The sequence below is a fragment of the Micromesistius poutassou genome (genome assembly GCF_964030765.1).
Source record: "Micromesistius poutassou genome assembly, chromosome: 4".
In the NCBI taxonomy this organism is placed as follows: domain Eukaryota; kingdom Metazoa; phylum Chordata; class Actinopteri; order Gadiformes; family Gadidae; genus Micromesistius; species Micromesistius poutassou.
In genome coordinates, this window is record NC_140274.1 from 8,890,520 (window position 1) to 8,915,019 (window position 24,500).

Genomic DNA, 24,500 nt, shown 5'->3' on the forward strand with positions numbered 1-24,500 from the left:
CTAGTCCTCCTGCACTCTGAAAGCATGCGCATGGCACTGGCTCCCAATCGAATATCTAAAAGCATTAGTTTGTCTTTTACAGCAGGGGTCAACCCCCTTTTTTGCCCACCCACAGGGAGAAGCCGTGAGACAAAACAGAAGCTGCAGTATTAGCTTGAAGTCAAAACACTGGCCGGGTGACGGGAGGAACAGAGTTAGTATTCTTCCTGACTCTGATTCAATCAGGAAACAACAATGGGATGTCGCTGCGCCGGCTGAAACAGGATCCTTCAACATTGTGAAGGCGGCCTTCCCCTGAGAACGCACTCAAATTATATTATAACGATTTGACAAGCTTCCATAAGAAACAGTGTCAACCTTTTGTAATTCAAATAATGGAAACACAAAGCTTTGATTTATATTACATTTTCAGTTCTTTTATTAGCAGTTACCATCTTAAATCCCAATTCTCAAAGGTCAATTCTAAAGGAAACATACAAAACATATCTGTAAAAATAATTTTTAACTGCACACCTGTCTGACACCAGCTTTATATACAATTATTTGTATATATTCTTTCTGAAGTTGTAAATGCATTAATTACATTGAATCCACAGTTGAACTCTGAACAGTTGAAATTTGAGAGCAGTCAGACAACTGCAAGTGTGTTCGATCAGTCTACAGTCGCTGATCCAGCCTTGCCAGTGAAGGGTATTCACCCTCCACAGTGAGGATGGCCTTACGCATCTTTTATAAACAGGCTCAGCTCTCAGAGTCCATGAGGAAGGTCTCAAAGTTTGGATTAAGATCAGACACCAGTGCATCCACAAAGTCTTCCATGGTGGGCCGTCTCTGCAGCATTCCTGTTGTGAAAAAGGAGATTTAAGAGTGAATGCCTTTTCTTTGTCCCACACGCACACACAGGCCAACACACTGTAAGAGGAAAAATAACCCAGAACAGATCTGAATGTAAACAGTGGAGTGTATACTTTACAGTGTACGTATAACCGGCGGTACAGCAGAAGCACACATGAATCAAGAAATGTGTGCGTGTGTGTGTGTGTGTGTGTGTGTGTGTGTGTGTGTGTGTGTGTGTGTGTGTGTGTGTGTGTGTGTGTGTGTAAAATCTGTGTTGTGAACGGTCTCTCTACCAGCTCATGCTTGGAGAGTTATTTTGCAATACAATTTACAATCCCGCTGTACTACTCTGAAGTCAGTTAATTTCACTTGTGGAGCTGCCAATGTAAATAGGTACAACTCATACATGTCCTCCCCTTTCCTGCATCTCAGGACACACACACACACATGAGCCCATCATAGAGCGAGAGAGCCAGAGAGAGCAAGAAGAGACTCTCATGGAACAGGCTGAGCAGGTGGAAGCGGAGCCCTGGTTGGTCCCACAGTGCACCACTACCTCCTATGATGCAGGAGCCCCACGGGGATTACCGTCTCCCCTTACCCACCGGGCGCACCCTGCCCCTGGGCTACAACACGATACCGACATGCTGGGGGTCCGCGGTGCCACGGCGGACACACAGGCCCAACCGATCCCCGGGCAACCAGACGCTCACATCAAAGTGGAGCTCTCCAGCCGGCCACCCTAATCCTAATCAAAAGGCCACGCGATAGCGGCGCTGTCACCACTGTGGACATGAGGCCGGGATGTTGAGCTGTGTCTGTTGAATGTCCGCAACGAAGGGGTCGGGGAATAAATGCTGACTTTTGCCATTTTCTGGAAGACTTGTCTACACTATAGAAATATGGTGTTGAATGGCTATTGCTTATCACCCTTGCCTGTATTGCCTTATTGCAAGCCCCGCTTCACAGGCACACAACTAAAGTAGTATATTTAAATGTAATATAATGTATACAGCACTGCAGTAGAATACACTACTTCTTGCAGAGGGGTCATCATTTAGGTTAAAAGCATATAAAAGCAAGGCATGTTTCCTAGTGATGTGTCCATCGCCCACGTGAACAGAGCAAATAGTGAAAAGATTGCAGGGTACTTTTTAAGTATCTCGTTCCCTTTGATGTCACAGGGTCAGAAATTAGTCTCTTGGCAAACTGCCAAGCCACTGCCGCCCAAATAGCCAACCAACAGACAGAGAAAAAAATAAAAACCGTAAGCTTATCTCGATGGGGCTTCTGATGTGCAGCCCAAGCTGGGCTTGGCTCCTGCCTTGACTGGCCTTCGCTACGTCATCCAAACACTTTCTCCAAATGACGCCCACTTCCTGATGCTGTCCCACAAGAGAGCATCTGAGACCTTGACCTGCCACTGGCTAGTGTGCTCCACAAAGCACCAATATCACGACAAGAGAGGTGCAAGAAGAAGGAGAAGAAACAGGACGAGGGTTAGAGGAGAGGCTCTTTAACCCTAACCCAATGAACTTCCCTGGGAGAGGAAGGAACAGATAACCTTGAAGTCATAACAAGTCTCTGGGAGATATCTGATGAGAGACGCCACACACACACACACACACACACACACACACACACACACACACACACACACACACACACACACACACACACACACACACACACACACACACACACACACACACACACACACACTCACTCCCTCTCTCCCTCTCTGTGGGAGCCAAAGCCAGTAAGCATTTGTTTGTCATGTCACAAGTTTGCCTAAGAAATAAATAACCTCTTCTTGGCAGATTTACAGAGGGAGTTGCTGTTTATGTACGTACACCACAAGAATCCGGACAGCCCTTTTGTACATATCTAATGCATGCATTCCACGCAAAAAAATGTGGGGAAAACCTGATTGTTTACTACATACTCAGGGCCTGCTAGCATCAGAGAGAACGTTACATAGCTACGAGTCTCTTGGGGCCTGCTGGCATCAGAGAGAATGTTACATAGCTACGAGTCTCTCAGGGCCTGCTAGCATCAGAACGTTACATAGCTAAGTGCCTCTCAGGGCCTGGCAGCATCAGAGAGAATGCTACATTACTGTAGGTCTCTAGGGGCCTGGCAGCATCAGAGAGAACGCTACATTACTGTAGGTCTCTAGGGGCCTGGCAGCATCAGAGAGAACGCTACATTACTGTAGGTCTCTAGGGGCCTGGCAGCATCAGAGAGAACGCTACATTACTGTAGGTCTCTAGGGGCCTGGCAGCATCAGAGAGAACGCTACATTACTGTAGGTCTCTCCTGGCAGCATCAGAGAGAACTCTCCTTGGTCTTGGCTGCAATCAGAGAAAAAAGTTAAGCCGTCCAACAAGGAAAGGCTCCGCTTTGAGTGCTCTGTTGCAAGAGCCCTGGGATAGAAGCTAAGCCTTCATGAGTCATCGGTTGGGTTTAGACAGTGGAACAGCATCAGGGCCCGAGCCCCATTACATGTTATTACCCATACTGCCATGTTCAGCCAAGAAGCCTGGGGAGAAAATAATGGGTATCAAACAGAGCATTAATTGCAAACACACTTTTAGGTGATGGGATTCCATTTTTGCAAACATTTCCCGTAGCACGTATGGCTGCTTTTTCTTGCTATTTCATTGTAGTCACGCTACATGATTTATAGTGTAGTAGTAGTAGTATAAGTAGTACTGGTAGTAGTTGTAGTAGTAGTAGTTTAAAGGTCATCTTTGACTGAATTATTATTATTATTATTTTATAAACAATTGTCCTGGTCCCCTTCGGCACCAAGAAGCTTCCATAGCTGGGCTATCCTGCACACCATGGGCAAATGCAAAACAATGGAACAAAAACCAACCATTCATACATCCAACGACCGATTCAAGATGAAAACATTGATTTGGAGTCTGATCCATCATATCTGGGACACTAAAACAAATCATAGGTCTTGATCCAATGCTAGCGCTCACATATCAGTAAGAAGGTCGCTACAATCATCTCTTTCGCTTCAACCCACCCCATTGTAATCATGAATCATGAACTGCATGAAATGAACTGATAGTGAGTGAGAATGTGTGGAACTTGTTTATTTACAGTAAAGGGGTGGTGGAACGATGGGTATCAGCTGCATGATGGCTCAAAGCTCTGAGCCTTTGATAGTGTAAGCTCTGGAGACTAGATGTACGGAAGGTAACATCTTATTGGACGTCTACCAAGCATACTACTTGGAGGTCCAATATGTCTAAAAACCTTAATTTAAACAAATCATTCGGCTGCTCCTTTGTAACCATTTGAAGGGGCATAATTAAAACGTCACTCGTCTTGTCTAGTCTGTGCGACAACTAATTTGAGCTTATATAAAATATATTGCTCTGCTATATAAAGTTGTAAAACCAGTTCCATGGTTGTTTTTGCTATCTTAAAGCGCCATCGTTGCTGATACCCAGCCAAAGATGGCTTGTACAGGAAGCTCTCCCCTTACCCGAGTGCTAAAGCATCAAATACAAAAAGGGCATGGCCAAATTACTTGATGAGCCTACCGCACGCAACTGCGATTGAAAATCAATTGTTTTTTTGGCTGGAATCGTGTTTAAATTATTTATGGGAAGAAAGACAATAACTTGAATCATTGATTGACATGGCAGACCCTGACACGGTGATGCATGGCGATGCAAAGTTTAAACAGCTCATGTCATTTTACAGGTTACGCTCTGACTTCTAATCATACACTTTAAAAGGAATTTCTGAGTACAGCAACAGCCCTGGAGCTTATGCTCTTAACCATTTGAAACATGTCAAGGTGTTAAAAGCAATTACCGCGGAACCTGGAGGCAAACCATCAGTTCCGTGCCTCTATAATTACGCCTTTTGAAGTCGAGGAAGCCTGCTCTTTTTTTTCTTCTTCTTCTCCCTCTCCCTTTTCTACCGCAGCAGATCCACACAGGGCGGGAGGCAGGACGCGGAACACGGACGATGACAATCATTCCACTGAGGAGCTCCAGCGTTTCAGCCAGCCACGACGGCAGAAGGAGCTGTTTCAAGAATGCAATTCACCATGTCATCCTTTCATAGAAAGAGATGGAACATTTGCATTTCAAAGCTTTTGAAAAATTGCGGTTCGATGGAATGCTTGCTTGCTTTGGTCGAATAGTAGACAGGACCTGGTTAGACCTTTGTTCTTCAAAGTCAATGGGGATATGTGCCGAAGCTTCTCAATGAGGGATTGGACAGTGTGCCAACATCTGTGTAAGCATTAGGTGTAGACTGGTTAGTAACATTTCAGATTGCTTTGTAGTTCTGGACCAGGGATTAAAAAAAATGTACTGCGCAAGTGGTTGACGAAAAGTTTAACTTGTGTGAACCAGATAGGCAATGTGCGGTTCCCTGACAAAGAGGTTCCATGGTGTCTTTTGGTTTGTCTTGTACTCTGGACCAACGTTGACCTTATGCTAGGGTTCTCTCAACACATTAACCATCCTTCCAGGTATGCGTGCATGATGAACACTTGCCATTCAGGCTATATTTATGGATAGTAAAACCCAGTGAGGTGGATCTGCCCTTAAATTTGCGAGTTGAAAAGTTGAGGGATCAAATAAGACAATTATATGGAGCATAGTTTTCCATCACCTCAGACATCTAGAGGCCAAAATCATAATATATATAGACCAAAATTGAACAATCTGAAATCAGAAAAGTTCTCTATATTTCCTCAGTTAAAAAAACCGTTTTGAGATCCCCTGCTATGCAGTTCTTATCATCGTTTAAAACTAGAAACTTGCGTTCTCGTCTCTATCGATGCCAAAAAGGCCTTAGACTTAGTGGAGCGGGGTTTCCTTTTCCATAACCATAACCATAGCCAAATCCATCACGCCAGAGAGCTTTGGCTATGGGGGAGACAATAATACATGGATGAAACTGCTCTATACCTGACTAAAGGCATCAGTCTGAACAAATTCCAAACCGTTCCCTCTCCACAGCAGTAGAAAGTTTGAATTAAGGCAACCACCTCCAAAGCAACCACCACCACACAAAGACACACACACACACACCTTTCATGTATTCATGTATTTCATGCATTTCTGTACATTGTGTGTCCTGAATATCTCAATAAAATGACTTGTGTGGAAAAGGTCCATGGACCTGAGCCTTCCTGCAGTAGCAGATCTATTATACCCAGGTCGTGATCCGCTGCCGGAGAAGGGGGGCTATGGGAACAGGCCGGCCCAGTAAAGAGCACTAATAAGAAGGGGGGGGGGGCTGTGGCTGCATGGGCACCCGAAGACAGAGGTCCACTCAGTGTATCCACTGTTGATCGCCTTTCACTCTCCTTCTCTTTGCTGCCTTTCTCCCTGGCTCACATTCTCTCTCACTAGCTCACTTTGTTTTCCTCTCTCTCCCCCTCCCCAACACCCCCCCCCCCTTAATTCGGCAGGCTTTTTGGATTTATTACCCGGGCTACATTCGCCCCACAGTCTTGCCTGGGAAACACCAGGTGGTGGGTGGAGGGTCAGTAGGTGGGCTCCTGGTCAGCCTGGTGAGGTGTGGGTTCGCCAACGTGTCCTTCTGCAACCTCGGGCCGGAGGAGCCATCAGAGCGATGCTAAGACCGCTTGATCCACCGGGCTTTGGTGGAGGGGATGTTATGCAACGTCTTGGAAACGCATTTCATAATATTCCACGGGCTCCTTGTGGTCATTTGGCCTTGGCGGGGACAAGGGTATAAAACTCGATGCCGCGTTAACATCAAGCCCTTTTCCTCATTTCCTCCCAGATATATGAGACAGCTGCTGGTCACTGCTCGACCGGCAGGAGAACAATGGTGAAACGTTAAATACTTCAACACATGTACTCCTGCTTTTTTTTTTTTTTACGACCGTGGCTCATGCGTTCATGATGATTTGCTTAAATGTGAAGGGCAGATGGTGCAATCAAACTCCTGAGGTGGCTGGGCGAGGGCCTGCTGCTGAACGGCCCCGGGAGAGGCATTTCTCCAGACAATAAAGCCATATCCCCGCTATTCAAGAAGCTCTACTCCTGCCTGTTTTAAATCACCGGAGTAAACGCAACCGCCAAACGCTGCTCTAATTGGGTTCTTCTCAAGCTGGCTTTGTCTTGGCAAATTGGGCTTCACACGCTCATGGAAGGTGAGACGACCACTCGGTCTACATGCGTGGCGCATTGGAGTTCAAAGCAAAGGGTGCCTTGTGGATGACGTGAGTCCTTCGGGCCACGGCGGAGCTGGTGGCTCTCCTGGTGGCTGTCATCCGAGAGGCCGGGCTAAGCCCCTGCTCGGAGTCGTCGGGAGGACAATTCGGCGGAGGAGGAGGACGAGGAGGAAAGGGAGAAGGTGACCCCCAGGGAGAGATTTACAGTACACTACCGGTTGTCACCCGATGCTACTCTTCTCCATCCCTTTCTATTCCTGCGCCCCTCCCTCCCTTCCTCCCTCCCTCGCTGCATGGCGCCCGGCCTGCGCTGCGGTTTGTCACGTCGTGCCCGGACATGACTCCATCACAGATTAGAAGGTGGCAGGGGGAAGGAGAAGAGGAGGTGCTGGAGGAACAGAGTGAAGGAGAGGAGGGGGAGGAGGTGCTGGAGGAGCAGAGTGAAGGAGAGGAGGAGGAGGAGGTGCTGGAGGAGCAGAGTGAAGGAGAGGAGGAGGAGGAGGTGCTGGAGGAGCAGAGTGAAGGAGAGGAGGAGGAGGAGGTGCTGGAGGAGCAGAGTGAAGGAGAGGAGGAGGTGCTGGAGGAGCGGAGTAAAAGAGAGGAGGAGGTGCTGGAGGAGCAGAGTGAAGGACAGGAGGCACTGGAGGAGCAGAGTTAAGGAGAGGAGACACTGGAGGAGCGGAGTAAAGGAGGAGGTGCGGGAGGAGTGGAGTGAAGGATAAGAGGAGGAAACGCTGGGAGGATAAAGGGATGAGGGGGACCTGAGGAGGTGACTATTCTTTGCTTTCGGGCTGGCAGACATAGATAAAGCCAAAACACAGCTTCTAGGAAATGGCGTCCCTGCGGTGTTAAAGTTTAAAGGTCACATAGCATCGCATTTTGAACTCAAGCCATTGCCAGGGGCGTGATGATTTCAGAACAAAGTGTTGCCGAAAATAAACAACATTTACCAAATATGCCTTTGAACGGAGAACAATTTGACGAAACATGTATTGAATCCACCAGGCCTTCAGGGTTCACTGGTAGGGGAGGACCCATCTGCCAGTGTTTGGCTGATGCAGGAGCAGCCTACTGCAGCGTGCTGCTCTGGGGCTGTGGTTGTGGCAAACCCCTACAAACAGAGCCTAAGAAGCCCGGTGAGGCGTGCTATGTAGAGGTAAACATGCCCCATTGTGAGGCCCGCAGGACAGAGTGGGCTCAACCACAACAGCAGCAGCTGTGAATACCTGGAAGCATTACGACCTGACTAATGGACTGACTGCCGCCCCAGTCTCTCACAACAAACCATGGGCCTCACCTCAAGCTCTGTTCAATGACAAACAAAAGCTAAGCCTCCAAAAACTCGGAGGATTACTAAAATTGCTAGTTTCGTATTCAGCCCAAATAGTACTTTCAATATCACAACCCTGAAATCACGGCACTAAGACAGTCGACTGCCATAATCTGCCATCCACAGGCAAATTCCTCTTGATGTTGCATGACGCAGCAGCGCCGCGGCATGCCGTTAGACAATAGCATCTAAGGACAACCCATTGACTGGGGTGAGTCCTTATTATGGGATAGAAAACCAGAGGGGCCTCCTAAGTGTTGGTGTGGGGAGTTGAGTACAGTACAGTGGAGTGAGGCAGGAGTCAGGGGAACGTACCTTCCACCATGAGCATGGGTTCCTTGGCTCCACCATGAGCCAACATCTCCCGTCGGTAACGCTCACCCATGTCCCTGAAAGAAAGGAGAGAGAGATAGAGGGATAGAGCAGGGGAGAGAGAGAAAAGAAAAGACCTGATTAAGTTCCATCCAGTCGCTAATCTTCGCCCCATCTGTATATTACTCACTTTAACCACCCCCCCGCCACTGCCCTCACCAACCACCACCAGAATCTCTCACACAGTCGTCAGCGTACACTGGTGACAGAACACAGATCCCGAAACTCAACAGCCAGGGGAACTAAAATAACAATCGGTGGGGAAGGGGGGAGCCAGCCGCTCGCTATAGGGGCTTTGTGAATAAACAAACCCTTTGTGCAGCGGCGTGATAAGGGTGGGCCAGGGGTCTGTGGATGCTGGTGTCTGTCTGCAGATTACAGCGGACACCTGCCAAGCTGGTGTCGGTTTCATGTAAATGTCATGTTCAATGTCAGCCGGCCATGACTCTTAACGGTTGTACTGGGGTGGAAGGCTGCCTGTCAGGGAGCATTGGTCTGATCCTACTGAACACGTGGTGTAGTATACGCATGCAGCCGTGACTAGGAGTATACACTTGCAGTCTAGACTAAGAGAATACAATTGCAGCCTAGACTAAGAGTATCATAGTATTGTATACCTAAGAGGAATATACACAATGTGAGGTATTCACATCAGGTCAAAAGTAGAGGACCTAAGAACAAACATCTTAACTCACTTTGACATGCAATAGTTACAAAGGGAAAGCACATGCCATCGCCTATATAATCTGTCATGCTTGTATGGTAACAAAGTGTTTGATGAAGACTCCTGCGAGATGTTATAAATGTCATTTTGTCCTATAGGACAGGAAATATTGAACAATGAACAACTAGTACGGATTTAATGTTACAACTTTCACCCAATGTTACAACTGGGTGAAAGCATCATACCTGTTTAAGGGATCCTTTAGGAAACACTGTTTCCACACCATGGACGCCACGGCCCGGGACATGAGGTAGGAATAATACTTGGCCCCATAGCCAATCAGATGGCTGAACCGCAGCTGCCATGCCTACAGGAATAAATCAACAAGCCAAAACACTGACATTTAGAAACACACTAAAAAGCACTTAACTAGTAACCATTGGTTATTTCTTGTTTTAAGCGGGTGGGCTTTTAGGATAGGACACCCCATTAAGCAGAATTATGGCTCTCATGAAGTGCAAACAACAAAAGGGGATCAGGCAATTATCCTTTGATACTGCCTATTACTTTTGTCCAAATAAGACATGTAATGGTTGGTTGAGGCTGTGTGTTGTTTGTGGCATGTTAAAGGGGTGCCAACACAGCCATGAAAGGCTTAAGTGTTCCTCTTGTAAGACGGCTCGGAGGACAGTGGAGGGTAGCTGGTTGATTGTCGTAGCGAACGAGAAATTGTTAACCTTCAGCGAAAGCTGTATAAGTAAGACTACAATGATATTCAACAGACCACTATGAACCAATTAAAATTAACCTGAAATATTTATTATTTGATCGAGGGAAAATACCTTGTGTTTTGCGTATTAGGTCAATTTGAAGCATTTTGGCTTTTGTGAAACGCATCGGGAAAGTAAGCTGTGATGTATTTATCGCGACATGCCCCCACACCGCTGTTGTTTGCTCCCCATTGTCATTGTAAACACAGCTTTCCTTCCCTGAGTCTCCATTACAAAAAATGCTTTGAAAATGTGCTTCTGAAAAAGGACAAAGATATGGAAATCCCGAGATGGCTGAAAGCCCCCTTCCCCTTTTGGCTGCCTGAGGGTTTGCTCTCCATAACTGAGAGGACGAGCTCTTTAATGTCGTCGGGAAATGGGGAAGCCAGGGAAATTTGGCTGGCAAACCCTCAAACGGCCCGGCCCTTAAAGGCACTGCAGCTGTACTCCACTTGATCTACAAGCTTCTATTCTTTAGATTCAATTATACACAAACAGGACTCTGGGTTTGGTACAGACACATCTTAGATGAATGCAGTAACATTCAGAGTAGTAACACAAACACCTTCAGGAGGTGCATCATCCTGGGTGTGTTTATTGGAAAAAAAATTAAATATTCTGAAAATTAACGGGCGGCATGTTTCTCATGAGGCAGAGCGGGTTGGCTGGTGACTGGAAGGTTGCTAGCTCAATCCCCGGCTCCTCCTAGCATAGAGTTCAAGGTGTCCCTGAGCAAGACACCTTACCCTAACTGCTCCCAATGAGCTGACTGTTGCCTTGCACGGTTGACACCGCCGTCGGTGTGTGAAAGTGTGCATGAAAGGGTGAATGTTAGGCAATATTGTAAAGCGCTTTGAGTGGCCACTGGTTAGAAAAGCACTATATAGTTGCAGTCCAGTTACGCACAATAACAATAAAATGTGTACCAAAAGATTCCCGTGAAAAGCCTCCACCTTCAAATATGTACAGAATTGTGCAACTCTAATTAGGAAGTCAAAAAATTGTGTAGGTGCAGAACAGACTTCCAGGGGTTTACTGCTCCAAGTACAAGACGGGTACCTGGATTCTACACCCGCCTCCCGCCCCACCCCCCCGAGACGGCACATGTATTAACCCAGAGAGGACGCCCTGAGTTCACCAGAGGTTATGGCTCTCTGAAGGCTTTTCTCAAGATATGACGCCCCGAAGCACATCGGTGAAGGGTTTCCAGCGGGCTTAACCCTGAGAGTGGCTGGGGGAGGGAGATCGCGGCGGTTGGGTCTGCGCTGCGTAATAGGCTTAACATTCAAGTGGTCTGCTTGACGAGGCCCATCTGGGCCCTAAATGACTTTAATAAGGGGAAACGAGACTGACGAGCGGAGCTGCTAGCTCCACAGACACAGACAGTCCAGGGTGACAGAGTTCACCCGGTGAGACAAACCTGCCACTAAAACACTACCCTCGGGTCACCACGCACACGCACACACACACACACACACACACAGTGTGTGAGAATGGCTTGACATGTATATGGCACTTGGAGATAACCATTGTTTCCTAATAGGGTATATCCTATTCATTTAAACATTAGGTCATTTTAAGTCAACGCCTTTATCCGAAGCGACATAGATCGTTTTTTATAGATATCCCTAATGAACAGTAAGCGTCTAGGCAAGATATGTCAAGGATGTCCACAAGTAGACTTCAGATAACGGGCTTCCAACTCAGGACCTTTGGGCTGAGAGTCAAACACCTTAACCACTAGACTGTCCTGCCCCTTGTATACACAACAGATAAACAAAGACATTGACAAATGGTGTGGTGGGCCATGAGTCTATACAAGCAGAAAATGATTGCAGAAAACGATTGTAAAACCCAAATGGATCTTTTGGTTTTTAAAATCGGTGCACCTCCCATGAAATGATTAACGTCAACTATTTTAAAGAGATCCTGAGCGGGTCACATGCCAGCTAAGTATGCTTTTGATCCTTGCGTACAAAAGGCAGACAAAGTCAGTGCAGGGCTTTCACTCTGCTCCACTTGATCAGCAGATAAAAGACATTTTTGTTCTCTCCAAAACTCGGCTGGTGGGCCTTTGTTCGCGGCACTAAGGCGCGACACCGGGTTTTCACCGTGGAGCGGGGGGGACCTTTAGGTTCTGGGCTGGGGCTACGGCATATTTTGCTTCAAGGAAAGAAAAACAATGAGCCAATTCCAAAATATTTAAATCTACAAAAGTACAATTAAAAATGATGGTAGTTGTCACGGCAACAGCATTTGATTCTCCAAACATCATCTGCCGCCACAAAGAAGTCCATGTGGTGCATGTTACCAGCACCTGATTGTCAGTCTGTATCCACACAGGCAGCAGACAGCCATGGGTCTGTAAACAATCCCTATCTCCGTCACCACGGTGTTTACACGCCCCGGCTTTCTCTGACCTATTAGCCAATCGCGGGTAAGCCTTTTGAAGGATTCTTGCGCACCATCAAGGTGAGGATGAGTCAAGAGACACGAGAAAATCCGACGATACGATGATTTTGTCTAAACACATCCCTTCCGTGTGCGTTTGAGAAGGGTCGTCCGGCATAGTTTAGGAATGTTTACAGAGGGCGCTCCGTTAGGAAAGTGATCCGAGCGCGGGGTTTGGCGTGCTCGGGCCCCTCTGCAGTGCGAGGCTACGTGTCTGTGAAAACATTCATGTTGGGTTTGATGGGAACAGCCGCTACGGCACGGGAAAGTGTATACCATAAACCCTGTTCCCCAGGGGAGTAACTACAGCTGAAAGACAGGGTACTACAGGAAGGAGTGGGAAGACGACTGTAAAAAGGCGAGGGGGAGAAAAAAGGCCATGGCTGGCCGAGCATATTATAGATGAGAAGAATATTCCTGATGAAACCAGCATAAATAGAGCTCACAATGAGTGCTTTAGGGAGGAGCTTCCTGGCTTAAAGATGACCACGCTCAAAGCTTGGTGTTGCTTCCTGGCTTTAAAGATGAGGAAGAGGAAAGATGAGGATATATTTCCCCCAGGGACTGCTCATACAATGCCTCCCTCATATCTGTTATTGCAGCAGGGCATATACAAACATTTATCCCTTAAATAGTGCTTTGCCTTGGTATAAACAGTACAGTATAGAAAATAGAAAAATAAAATAAATAGAAAAAGATATGGCAAATTACATCAAAACTATTGTATAGTTTTATAGGGGTCCAATAATATATAGTATAGTTCTATCGTAGCCTAAAATATATAAAGTAGCATAGTTTTATCGTTGTCTATTTTCTGTTTTTGTTTCATAGGGGTCTAAGGAAAATGTATATATATATAGCTTAGTGGTCTACTACATACAATACTATCTAGTCATTTACCAAGCATAGATGTATTAATTCCATAACACATTGGAAGAGCGAGGAAAGTGCCTGAGGTACTTTGAGGAGCACATACCGTGCTGGGCGTGTAGGGCAGCCCATAGAACTGGTGCTGCATGTCCTTCAGGAGTTCTGTGGTGGAGCGGTTTTGGGGTTTGCCGTGGTAGACCTGGTCCAATGCTGCGTAGAATACCTTCACAAAGGAAGACGTAAACGACAACATATCATCATATCATATTATCATTAGGAATCAATTTCACAACTGCCCACAGGTGTTCGTTTAAACAGCCATGGCAGCCGTTTAAGAGGTGGTCGCTAACACTGTCTAAGTCTGTCTATAGTTGAGCTAAATGTATACGCACTTAGACTGACTGTGTGCATGCCTGCTACATCAGTTCTTTGTAATGAATGGCAACAGTAAATACATCATGTGAAAAGACTCTCATGTTGGAAAATATATATCAAACCCTAAAAAGTCGTAAATACACTTGAAATGATTGCACAAAACCAAATACAACCAACTGAAAATGATTACACTAAAATACACACACACACACACACACACACACACACACACACACACACACACACACACACACACACACACACACACACACACACACACACACACACACACACACACACACACACACACACACACAACGCCTGGAAAATGAGTAGTTAAGGAGTGACTGTACCTGCAGCTGTGTGTCTGCAGCGCCACACACCTTTTTGGACTCACACAGGCGAGCCACCATACTTTGAGGCAGGGACTAAGAATGGAAGGAGACCACAGTGAACAGTGAGATAAAGTACCCACATGCAACAACACACACTAACAACCTTGCTGTGGCTTGCATGGTTGACTCTCTCTGTAAATGTGTATATACATAATGTATAATGCATATATGCGTGTGTACATGTGTGTGAAATACTGTATGTAAATGTGTGTATACATAATGTATATATGCGTGTGTACATGTGTGTGATACTGTATGTAAATGCCCATATACATAATGTATAATGTATATGTGTGTGTGTGTGTGTGTGTGTGTGTGTGTGTGTGTAATACTGTATGGTTGATATATGTGTTGATAGATGTGTATCATGTGTATGTAAGTCGCTTTGGATAATTCATCTGCTAAAAAACCTTAACGTAAACACCAAATCAGATCTTTCCATACCGAAAATATGACTTTGTGTGATTTTAACAAATAAAAATGGTGGTGTCTTGGACAAAGTTAACAGAAGTTCTGAAATATGAGAGCAGATCCACAAAAGCCTACCTGTCCAGTTTGATAGTGGCGAGCAAACTGGCTAACCACTCTATAGTCGTTGGCAAAGTACTCCATGAGGATGGAGGGGACTTCAGCAAAGTCTGTGGCACATCTGGTTCCTGGAAGAGAAGAGCACAATTCCAGTGATATTAGAGAGGAGGGACGCCCAAATACTCGCACGACAATTCAATATACACAGAGAGCTCAGGGCAAATGAGTCATTGATCGGGGCGGTTTTGAATAACGCTGGGCAAGTTAAAAAAAAGTCAACGGAAAAAGGAAGAGTCTCAGGTTTTTTCTTTTTTTTTTTATCATATCACCATCTTGCAGGATTCTGGATAGTGCCATTAGCTAGCTCTTGAGCTCCTAAGCACCCTGGATATAATGGCTTGGGTGTGTCTGTGAACTTTGAGAAGCGATAAAGTCTTAAATGACAGCTGGAATAGCCAGGGGGGGATAAACAGACATTGTTAAGACCCGAGGTATAAATTGCATTAACTTTAAATTGTCAAGCTGTTACAATAAAATAACAACGGTAAATTTAACCCGCAGCAAACAATATTCCACAGCTTCATTCCAAAATGTAACCGAAGAAACAATTCCGCAAATGACGAGCCCGGATCAACTTGCAGAAAATAAAGACTATATTACTCCCCTGAAGCAACCGCCAGGGAGACGGTTTGTTGTGATACACATATAATATCTGTATCTCACGCGTATGTGGCAGGTGATGCGCGTGTGCATCGTGTCTGCATTACAATTAAAAACCCTAAAAGGAGTGAACACACACACACACACACACTTGGCAGGAGTTTGCTGAATCCCAAGGCTGACATGGAACCCGCAGGTGCAGAAACCCAGACTCACCGGTGACATGCTGGTAGCGCGTGCGTCCCAGCATGGAGTGCATGGCGTGGCCCATCTCGTGGAAGAGGTTCTCCATCATGCCCGGCGTGAGCAGCGTGGGCGCACTCTTGGTGGGATGGGGCAGGCTCAGCATCAGCACCACTACCGGCAGCTGGTAATTGCCCGTCGCCTGGCAACGTCGCCCACCCCGGATGGTGAAGTGGCAGTCCTGTGGCGGGTGGTTGCAATGGTTAGTTGGAGCGGGAGCGCTGGTATTCTTCGTGGTTTTCCTTGTTTTCTTGCAGTAAATCAATTTGGTTTCCATTGACTTGGTCAGTGGTTAGTTGGTTAGTTGACATTAACGTTATCATTCTTGTAATTAGTTAGCCGACATAAATATTCTCTTGACCTTTCTTGAAAGCTAATGTGAAACACATTGACTGATCTGCCACAAAACTAAAATTAATTTAGTTTCCTTCTTCTGGATTAAACCGAGAAAGCTGAGGGCCGCAGGAGGCAGCCCAGTTCTGCTCAGTGCTACGTGCTACGTGTGAGCCAAGCCAAGTGGGGTAATTTTCTTCAGGGGTCATAGAGTGGTTTACCTGGTGAGGTTTATCTGCGCGGTGAAAGAAATCACAGTAAATGTATCCCAGCAATCCCTCCGTCTCATGTACCACGGCCTGGGAAACGCAGACAGAACCAAAGCCACTCTGCATTAGCACAATACTGATTAATCTCCAGTTTGCTTTGAAACACAGAAAAGGGTCTGAGAAATCACACGTGTGTGGTACCAGTTTGCGGACGTCTTCGCTCCACACTTCCCCTGCACTGGGCTGATCGGACATGAGGGACACGCCGAAGAGCTGAGAGAACAGGTTGTTCAGGCCCTCCATGCAGGCCCCCAGGGAGAAGTAGGGACTGTACAGGCTGGGCTCAATGTTGAACCTGCAACCACAGATAAGGTGCATGAAATACATTGTGGATTGTAACTTATTTCAGAAAGAGGACCAGTAGGGCTGTATTCAGCTACTGTTATTATTCACATTCGAATGAGCATCTTTAAGTTGATCACTGGAAAAATCATCCGCAAATTCTGTAAAAATGCACAACTATAACTACAATATTAAATTGAATGTCTACTTTAAATCAACTTTAAGTGTAGTAGCCAGTGAGGGAGAAAAGGGCCTTGGGGTAGTTTTCTTGTGAAGGGGGTTCATAACTATGGACCAGAACTAAAACTTGATACGGTTGCTGTCTGTCTTTAAATCAAACATGATTGGAATACTCTAGCTGTGTATCGCCTAGGGGGCGGTTCATACATCATCTAATCTTGGCGGTAATTAGAGGGCAATGGGGACGTACTTTGGGTCTATCCAGGTGATTAATTGTGACGTGTGACTAAGTGACGTGGCCACCCTATTGGAGAACGCAGGACACTGTGGTTCTTGGCATGTTTAGCTGCAGGCTACATTATTCCTCCAGTAGTGAGCTCATAGAATGCATGGTCGGGTAATTTTAGGCTACTCTACTTTTAGGCTACATACTGGAGACTTGACAGAAAAGGCAAACACAAGAGTCTGTTGGTTTTAAAGTCTGTGAGTAGCAGAGTTCACAAGGCACAAGAGAAGCAACAGCCACTCCTGGCAGCAAGCCCTACTTTAATACAGTCACACGTTCTACACTCAGTTCCCCCGGTGAAAAAACAGGCGCTGAAATGCACCACACCAAAGGACAAAAGAGAGATTAAAATCAACTTGGGGGTAGGAGCAATGATGTTTTAATTTTAATCAGGAAGATGAGACAGCATTCGAGAGAGCAGCCAAGTTGAGAACAAGCCAAAGGGCTAATGTTAAAAGCAGAAGTGCGCACACACACACACACACACACACACACACACACACACACACACACACACACACACACACACACACACACACACACACACACACACACACACACACACACACACACACACACACACACACACACACCTGAAAGAAGCTTTAGTTCAGAGGAAGAATGTGAAATGTCTGTGATAGTACTTTACCAAGTCATGGCTTTTATTGGCCCTTGCGGGGCACTGGTAAGGAAGTTAGCAGTTCATTAATAACAAGCTAAATGTAAAAAGGCGAGGGGAGGGAAAAACATACAGACATGAGGGGGGGACTCTCGATGGTATTTGCCGTTTCTCTTGTTCCGTCGTAATATATGGCGGCTTGGGCCTGATTGATCACCTAAGGTTATAACTTTTACTTTAAAAAGGTCCCAGCAATGCTCCTGGTTCTTGGCTCAGATAACCTCATAAATAACCTACATGAACTGAAAGATACAGTAAATAAGTAAGTAAATGAACAATACACTAATTCCCAGTGTATGTAGGAGGTCCCGATCAACACATTTAAATAAAATGTTTTGATCCAATATACAACTAACATCTATATATATATATATATAACTTTTTTTACGAAAATATTGACTTACAAAAACTAAAAAGATATAGAAATGTACAACCACGACCCTGACCCAAGTCAAGGATGGATGTGAAACTGAAGCCCGACGTTAACCCAAAGCAGCGTTGCGGACGCATGCGACTCCACAGTCCCATGCTTCTCCAGTAACACCTTTTGTATCATCTGACACACGAGAAAGAGCGGGGACCCACTAGTATGCGATCCCTCATTGTGCTGCAGACCCACAACCAGCTCAAACCATAGACATTACAAATTTAGTTGGCTCCATAAATCACAACCCGAATAAAAAATGCAGGGGAAAAGATTCATGTGATGTCCGAACTGCTTACCTTTCAGCCCGCAAGACGGCACTGAAGTAGGGATGGTCCCAGGCCATGAGCTCCTGTGGGTTAGCAGAGATAAGACTGAGCCTAGAGCATTTCCTTATGGATTCAATACATTCAATCACTGAGGAATGACACTTGGTTTAATTTGCTGAGGCTGAGGTGTAGTAGGACTGATCACATTGGCTGGAATGTAGTTATTAGCAGATGTAGATGCTTGTATGCTGTGACCGTGTGCATGTGGCAGGACTATAGCCCAGTGGACTACATTGGTACTGAACAATAAAAAGGAACAAATTAATCAATTCACAAAGGCCATGGGGAATGATGCCAAATAAGAAAAAGGCCTAGAACAATCTAAAGCGCTACATGGACCTCTTTGCAGCAAGTGAACAGCAGATAAATTCCCGATATAGTGCGGACATAAATTATTGACCAAACTTGGGAGTCAATATATTGAGTGATATCGAGTCTTAATCCATCACATGGTCTCTATTCTCAGTTAATGGGACTGCAGACATATGGCCCGACGGTCAGTCAGGCTCAGGGGTCGCCAAGATCAGGGATATACTCACAGAGTTACGAGGGTTGAGCTTTTTCTTCATGTCCGTCATCATTTTAAAGTCTTTTGCTGTCCTATATGATGAAAGAACCCCAATGCAAAGACATGGTTTATTGAGGTAGTCAAAACATTTTAAAGCTTTAACCTTTCCTGGCTGCCTCAACAAAAAAAGGAGAGTTACGGTCTGAATAAGGCGTTGACTAATTAATTAGTGTATGGGTGAATGCCTCATAATAGGAACTGATATGAAAGCCAACACACACACACACACACACACACACACACACACACACACACACACACACACACACACACACACACACACACACACACACACACACACACACACACACACACACACACACACACACACACACACACATATTTATTGAGCAGTATAAAAACAACTTATTGTTGCTCTATGTAATGTGACGAAAAAGATTATTCAATAAATTATTGACTAAGTTCTTCTTATGAAATGACGGGCTACACCAGTCATTTCAGCCTCCTGCATGCAAAATGAATCTTAGTTGTGATTCAAATAGTGAAAAACAATAACTTGTCTTTAAGCTTGTCCGTTAGAAGCTCGAGGAAGTCCATCACAGCTTCTGCATGAAAAAGAATAAGCTCTGTAGGGTTATCTCAATCAATTGATATAAATTCATACATATTTCAGCAGTTTCGTACATATTGGATTCACACAGACCACTCAACAAAGTAGTGACAATGGATATACACATGGATACAGAGTCTAGCAGGTAAGAGTGATCATAAGATAATATGTTACTTAAACCTCACTGTATTTAGTTCATATAGTTATACTTGAAAGGGAAAAAAAGCGGGAACCCACTTGGACTTTTGGCCATGGTTCCCTTCAGGGCCCTGTGAGCATACGACTCGTAGCCCACCAGCTCGGCCAGTTTGTTCCTGCATTTCAGCAGCTCCTCCAGGCACTCCAGCATCTGGCCGTTAGGATAGAGGAAGATCCTGTAGGCGATCTCCCGCAGCTGAAGGCAGAGGGGCGGACAGGACAATGAAATCAACATCCTGCAATGGCGCCTTGCAATGAGTTCCTTCCCGCCGTCAATACAATAGTTCATCAGTACATTTAGATGTCTCCATCACGCCAAGCCATTTAGGAGACTAAGCAAAAACTATAGTAACTGAAAAACAGTAAGTGAACTATAAGCAATGTGTTGATTTAGCTATTATATCAGTGTTGCATGACTTTACAATTCAAATGCATGTTTGAATTGCATGTCAACAAATGCTAACTGGATGCCAGAGCCAGGGCTTGTTACGTGATCAGGTTAGGGGAGGCTTGTGCTTCTATTGTTTCAACCTGCTTAAAACTATAGAGGTAGGCCTATAACCATCTGGTTCATCCTGATTTACTTTTGGGACAAAGGCGTCCCCTGCTGACCAATATGAAGAACTGTCTTATTGCCTCACACGCAAACATACATACCAAGTCATCAGGGGAGTCTGCATGTAGCCCCCCAACCTGGATGAAACTGCCCTCTTTTGCAAAGTGCAGATGTAGATGTTCTGGAATTGCAGACTTGGCAATCCGATTGGGCAAGTGAGAGCCCATTAAGAACTCATTGTTCAGATCAAGGAGTTTCACATGGAGAGCCACAGCCTCCTTCCTCTGCAGAACACAAACATGACAAGTTCAATTGTACTGGAGAACATTATATATAGATACAGGCATGCAAACTGGTTTGGGGTGAAAAAGGTGAGAATGATGCGCGAGCCAAGGAAAACACAGGTTCACTAGGGGGTTCCAGGGTTACTCCTGGGAGTTAAAAAAAAATATATATATATTTAAAAATATATATATATATATAACAAATATATACATATATTTAAAAAATATATTTAAAAAAATTTATATAAAAAATTAAAAAATTAAAAAAATTGACCTGCGCAGAATATTTTTTTTTGGACCTGCGCGCATCTTTTTTTTTGGGCGCATGTCAAAAAAAAAGATGCGTGCGCAAGTCCAAAAAATATATATTCTGCGCAGGTCAAATTTTTTTTAATTAATTTTTTATATATAATTTTTTTATGTATCATTTTTTTAATATCATTTTTTTTAAATCATTTTTTTAAATAAGTTTTTTTTATATATCATTTTTTGGTTTATATTTTGTTTATATTTGTTTATTTTTTATTTATTATTATTTTTTCGCGTCCTCCTTGGTCTGTTGTTGTTCTGGGATGCACTAGCTTTATTTGCACTCAGTGGCCCATCCTTGTCAGAGGCCTTCTGTACCTGTGAGGTAGAATGGAGGGGGTCCGATTTTTCTGTCCACGTGCACACATAGGGCCTTAGGGGTGCTTGCGACCCTGCCCTTTTTGCCTCGTATTAAAAAGTGCCCTCTGAGTGTTCAACAATCGCGTCCGCAATAGCGCTCGTCCGCGATCCAAACCCCCCCCCCCCCTCAACAATTCGGCACCTGCCCCTCAAAACTCCTGTGCACGTCCCTGCGCGCACACACAGCTCCAAGTTGTCTCTATACTATATTTCTGCTGCTTTCTCCCGTCATAACAACATTACTGTATGTAACCGTGGTTATCTGTTGCGTGGCTTTCCCACGAAGATAGCTTTCTTTATAAAACATTAGTATTCATTTTTAGTGTTTATCATGTCACAGAAACCACAGTGAATCCTGTGTTTCTGTGCCCCGCTGTGGTGTCGACAGCACAGAGCTCCGGTACCGTTACAGGACAGCGGTGGTTTCTTGCAGCTTGTATTGTATTCCAATTTTAGCGAAACACACATAACATTAGCTTGAAAGAAAAAACTGTTTAAGGATGCTTATCTTTGCGTGAATTTTGGGATGACTCGTCTACCAATGACTTCAAGTTGGTTGTGTTTTAACCGGTGATTGTTGCACCAAACTGTTTACAAAGGGACACTTGCTTGCGACGCAGCAAGCGCCTGCTAGTTGACCTGCCGGGCGGGACGATCAGTAGTAGTAGTGCCTGTAGATATACTTTTTTTTTTTTAATTCATTAATGTAATTACCAGAGGAATCTGAGAGCTCATGTTTTTATTTATTGATTCTGGCAGAATTGCGAATTGGTCAGGCGACGGCAGGCTAAGCACATACCTAGTTAAAACTTTGAATTGAAATCAGCACTAAAATAGACACCAGATGCAACATGTGTGAAGTATAGTGCAAGGTGACAGGCAAAACAAGCATGGCTGAAGAGACGATACAGATTATTGACCCTCTTACCAGTTTCTCCTCCAGATGAATTCCACTGATCTCAAAGTCAAACATGAAGAGCTCTGCCACTCGCCTAGGAACAATACAGATTTTTATTTTATTTACTATTGTGGTTTTTCCGTTTTATTTTAAGTTCATGGAATGCATGAATATTTTCCAGCACAGAGGGCATCCTCCATAAGACTGCATGTCAACGATTCCAAATACCTTGTGTCATGGTCCAGCTGGTTCAGAATATCAGGGCTGTTGAGCAGATCTTTTAGGCTGGTGCTTAATTCAACATTTGTATTTAACCTGCAAAATAAATAGCACATTAAAGCCGGACCCTGGTAAAGATTTTGCAATAGAGGTCTATGTACCCTTACTTAATGTTTTTTTCTGGTTGGAAATAACAAACTTTATATTATAGGAGCCTTACTTTTCTACAACAGTGCCAATCTCTATGCATGTCTTCTCTGCAGCCTCACGGAACAGAGGATCCGGATGGGCTACTTTAACAAAGTCAGCCTGGTAACAGAGAGAAACACATTTCAAGTCAAGTCAAGTGTATTGGAATGTGGACATTGGACAAGTCCAAAAGGGTGTAATATCCATCCAAAGCAACGACAACACAGTGCCTGCTCCAGGATGGGAGATTAAAGACATGTTCAGGCAGTAAGTGCAAGTGGCATCGTAGCGTGAACTTACAAGGTCAGCCACTTTGCATAGACCATCCGAGAGCTGGTCAAAGTACTCTACGGTCGCCGCTCCTGGGGGGCTGTTGCAGGTCTTGTCCACCAGTAGCCGGGTGTCCTTCAGTGCCCTCTTCGTAGCTACTTCAAAGCCCGCGGGAGAGCTCAACTCTGGCACTCCAAACAAACCCTGACATAAAGCCAAAACCAAAGGTGTCATTTACACTGGGGACATGTCCTGGCCACTAAAGGGACGAACTTGTCCCAATCCCAATTCTCGTTAATAATTTTCTGAAAGATAGCTTAATGTTGTCCACAGCATTCCTTCAGTTGTTTCTATTGGTCATATTGTTGGTCAGTGATGTTGGATATAGTCATCGCTGGGCTGGCTGACATGCACTGGTGCCTTCTACAGTAGATGGATGTGATGCATATGGATGACTGTTACTTGTGCAGTGGACGTGGTTGTTTCATGCTGATTATGTACGTATTATTGACTCGTATTATTGAGCCTAGACTATGCCTTTTGAAGTCCCATTATGACTCTACTCTTTCATGATTTTAGGCCATCACATTGCCTAAAATTGCATAATTTGAAGAACATATAAAACATTTTTGTTTCATCTTAGCCCTTTTGTCCCACCACATTTAACACAAAGTTACACCCTTGGTCTAAACACAACAAAGCGTTAAATCACTGGTGAATAGGCCTATGATGTAAGTAACATTCATTGATAACAATTTACAATAAGGGTACAATGCAGTAATAAGTATTAACTAACAATTGTCTGACAGTTTACTAATGGTCTAGTTATAATTTACTCTTGGTGTTCATGTTAAGGGTGGTCCGGTTAACTATGGTGTTCATTTATACATTATTTAATACGGGGGTTAACTGGTCAGCTACCCTTTATTTATCCCCCATTAAATGGTTATTAGGGGGGTTAATTAATGCTTATTACTGCATTCCCTAATGTAATGAATGGTGACTTATTGTAAAGTGTTTTCCATACATTGTAATACATTTTTACATAACACAACTCAACCCACATTGCACCTAGTCTGTGTGTAACAGTGCTGATACTACATACCACGTTGTCCTGGAACACGTCCAGTCTTCTGTGGGGTTTGCTGTTGAACGCAGCCCCGACAGGGGACCACGTTGTGACCTTCCTCCGAGCCAAGGTCCATGCTTGTGCTCGGTGCTTTATGAAACAGTTCAGGCGTTTACACGCAAACATCTTGAACGTGTTGGTTGTGGTTCGTCCTTCAAGTCTGACTTCACTTGCGTCTATCGTGGACTGGTAGAAACCATGCTAGGCTTGTTCCTCAAATACAAGCTCTTGACAGTAAAAAAAACAACTAACAAAACCAGCTTATATTATACACAGCAGCTACGACGTACCGTTGTCAACGACCACTACCTTGGCCTTTTGAATGAAGCGGTGATATAAAGCACAACAGTCATAGGAGTATGCTAGAGTCCACAACATCTTTCTTGTTGTCACTCAGTGATTTAACTCGGCATTTTCGTATGTTTTGAAATAGAAGTCGTCAATATAGAAGCTAAACGTTGGATGTAATAAAAGCTTTTAATATT

The 24,500-nt window shown here is 44.7% G+C and overlaps 1 protein-coding gene across 1 annotated transcript; it reads right to left on the reverse strand.

The window, feature by feature from the left end:
- Nucleotides 1-400: 400 nt before the first annotated feature.
- mipepa (mitochondrial intermediate peptidase a) lies at nucleotides 401-24,415 on the reverse strand. The gene is made up of 19 exons (XM_084466322.1): nucleotides 23,992-24,415; nucleotides 22,917-23,090; nucleotides 22,648-22,736; nucleotides 22,437-22,523; nucleotides 22,239-22,302; nucleotides 20,459-20,641; nucleotides 19,841-19,997; nucleotides 19,550-19,598; nucleotides 19,004-19,064; nucleotides 18,435-18,487; nucleotides 16,426-16,579; nucleotides 16,237-16,314; nucleotides 15,656-15,863; nucleotides 14,798-14,907; nucleotides 14,210-14,284; nucleotides 13,588-13,704; nucleotides 9,636-9,757; nucleotides 8,670-8,743; nucleotides 401-842 (listed from the first exon to the last, which is right to left on the reverse strand). Exons 1-19 carry the CDS (start codon nucleotides 24,139-24,141, stop codon nucleotides 742-744), a joined length of 2,106 nt encoding a protein of 701 aa, XP_084322448.1. The 5' UTR covers nucleotides 24,142-24,415; the 3' UTR covers nucleotides 401-741.
- Between the last annotated feature and the right edge of the window lie 85 nt (nucleotides 24,416-24,500).

Coding starts and splice junctions, on each gene's coding strand:
- mipepa (XM_084466322.1), bottom strand. CDS start 24,141: ATGTTTGCGTGTAAACGCCTGAACTGTTTCATAAAGCACCGAGCACAA. Junction 22,524..22,647: donor ATTGGCACTGTTGTAGAAAA/GTAAGGCTCCTA, acceptor TTTATTTTGCAG/GTTAAATACAAATGTTGAAT. Junction 19,065..19,549: donor ACGGACAAGCTTAAAGACAA/GTTATTGTTTTT, acceptor TTCATCATATAG/GACAGCAAAAGACTTTAAAA.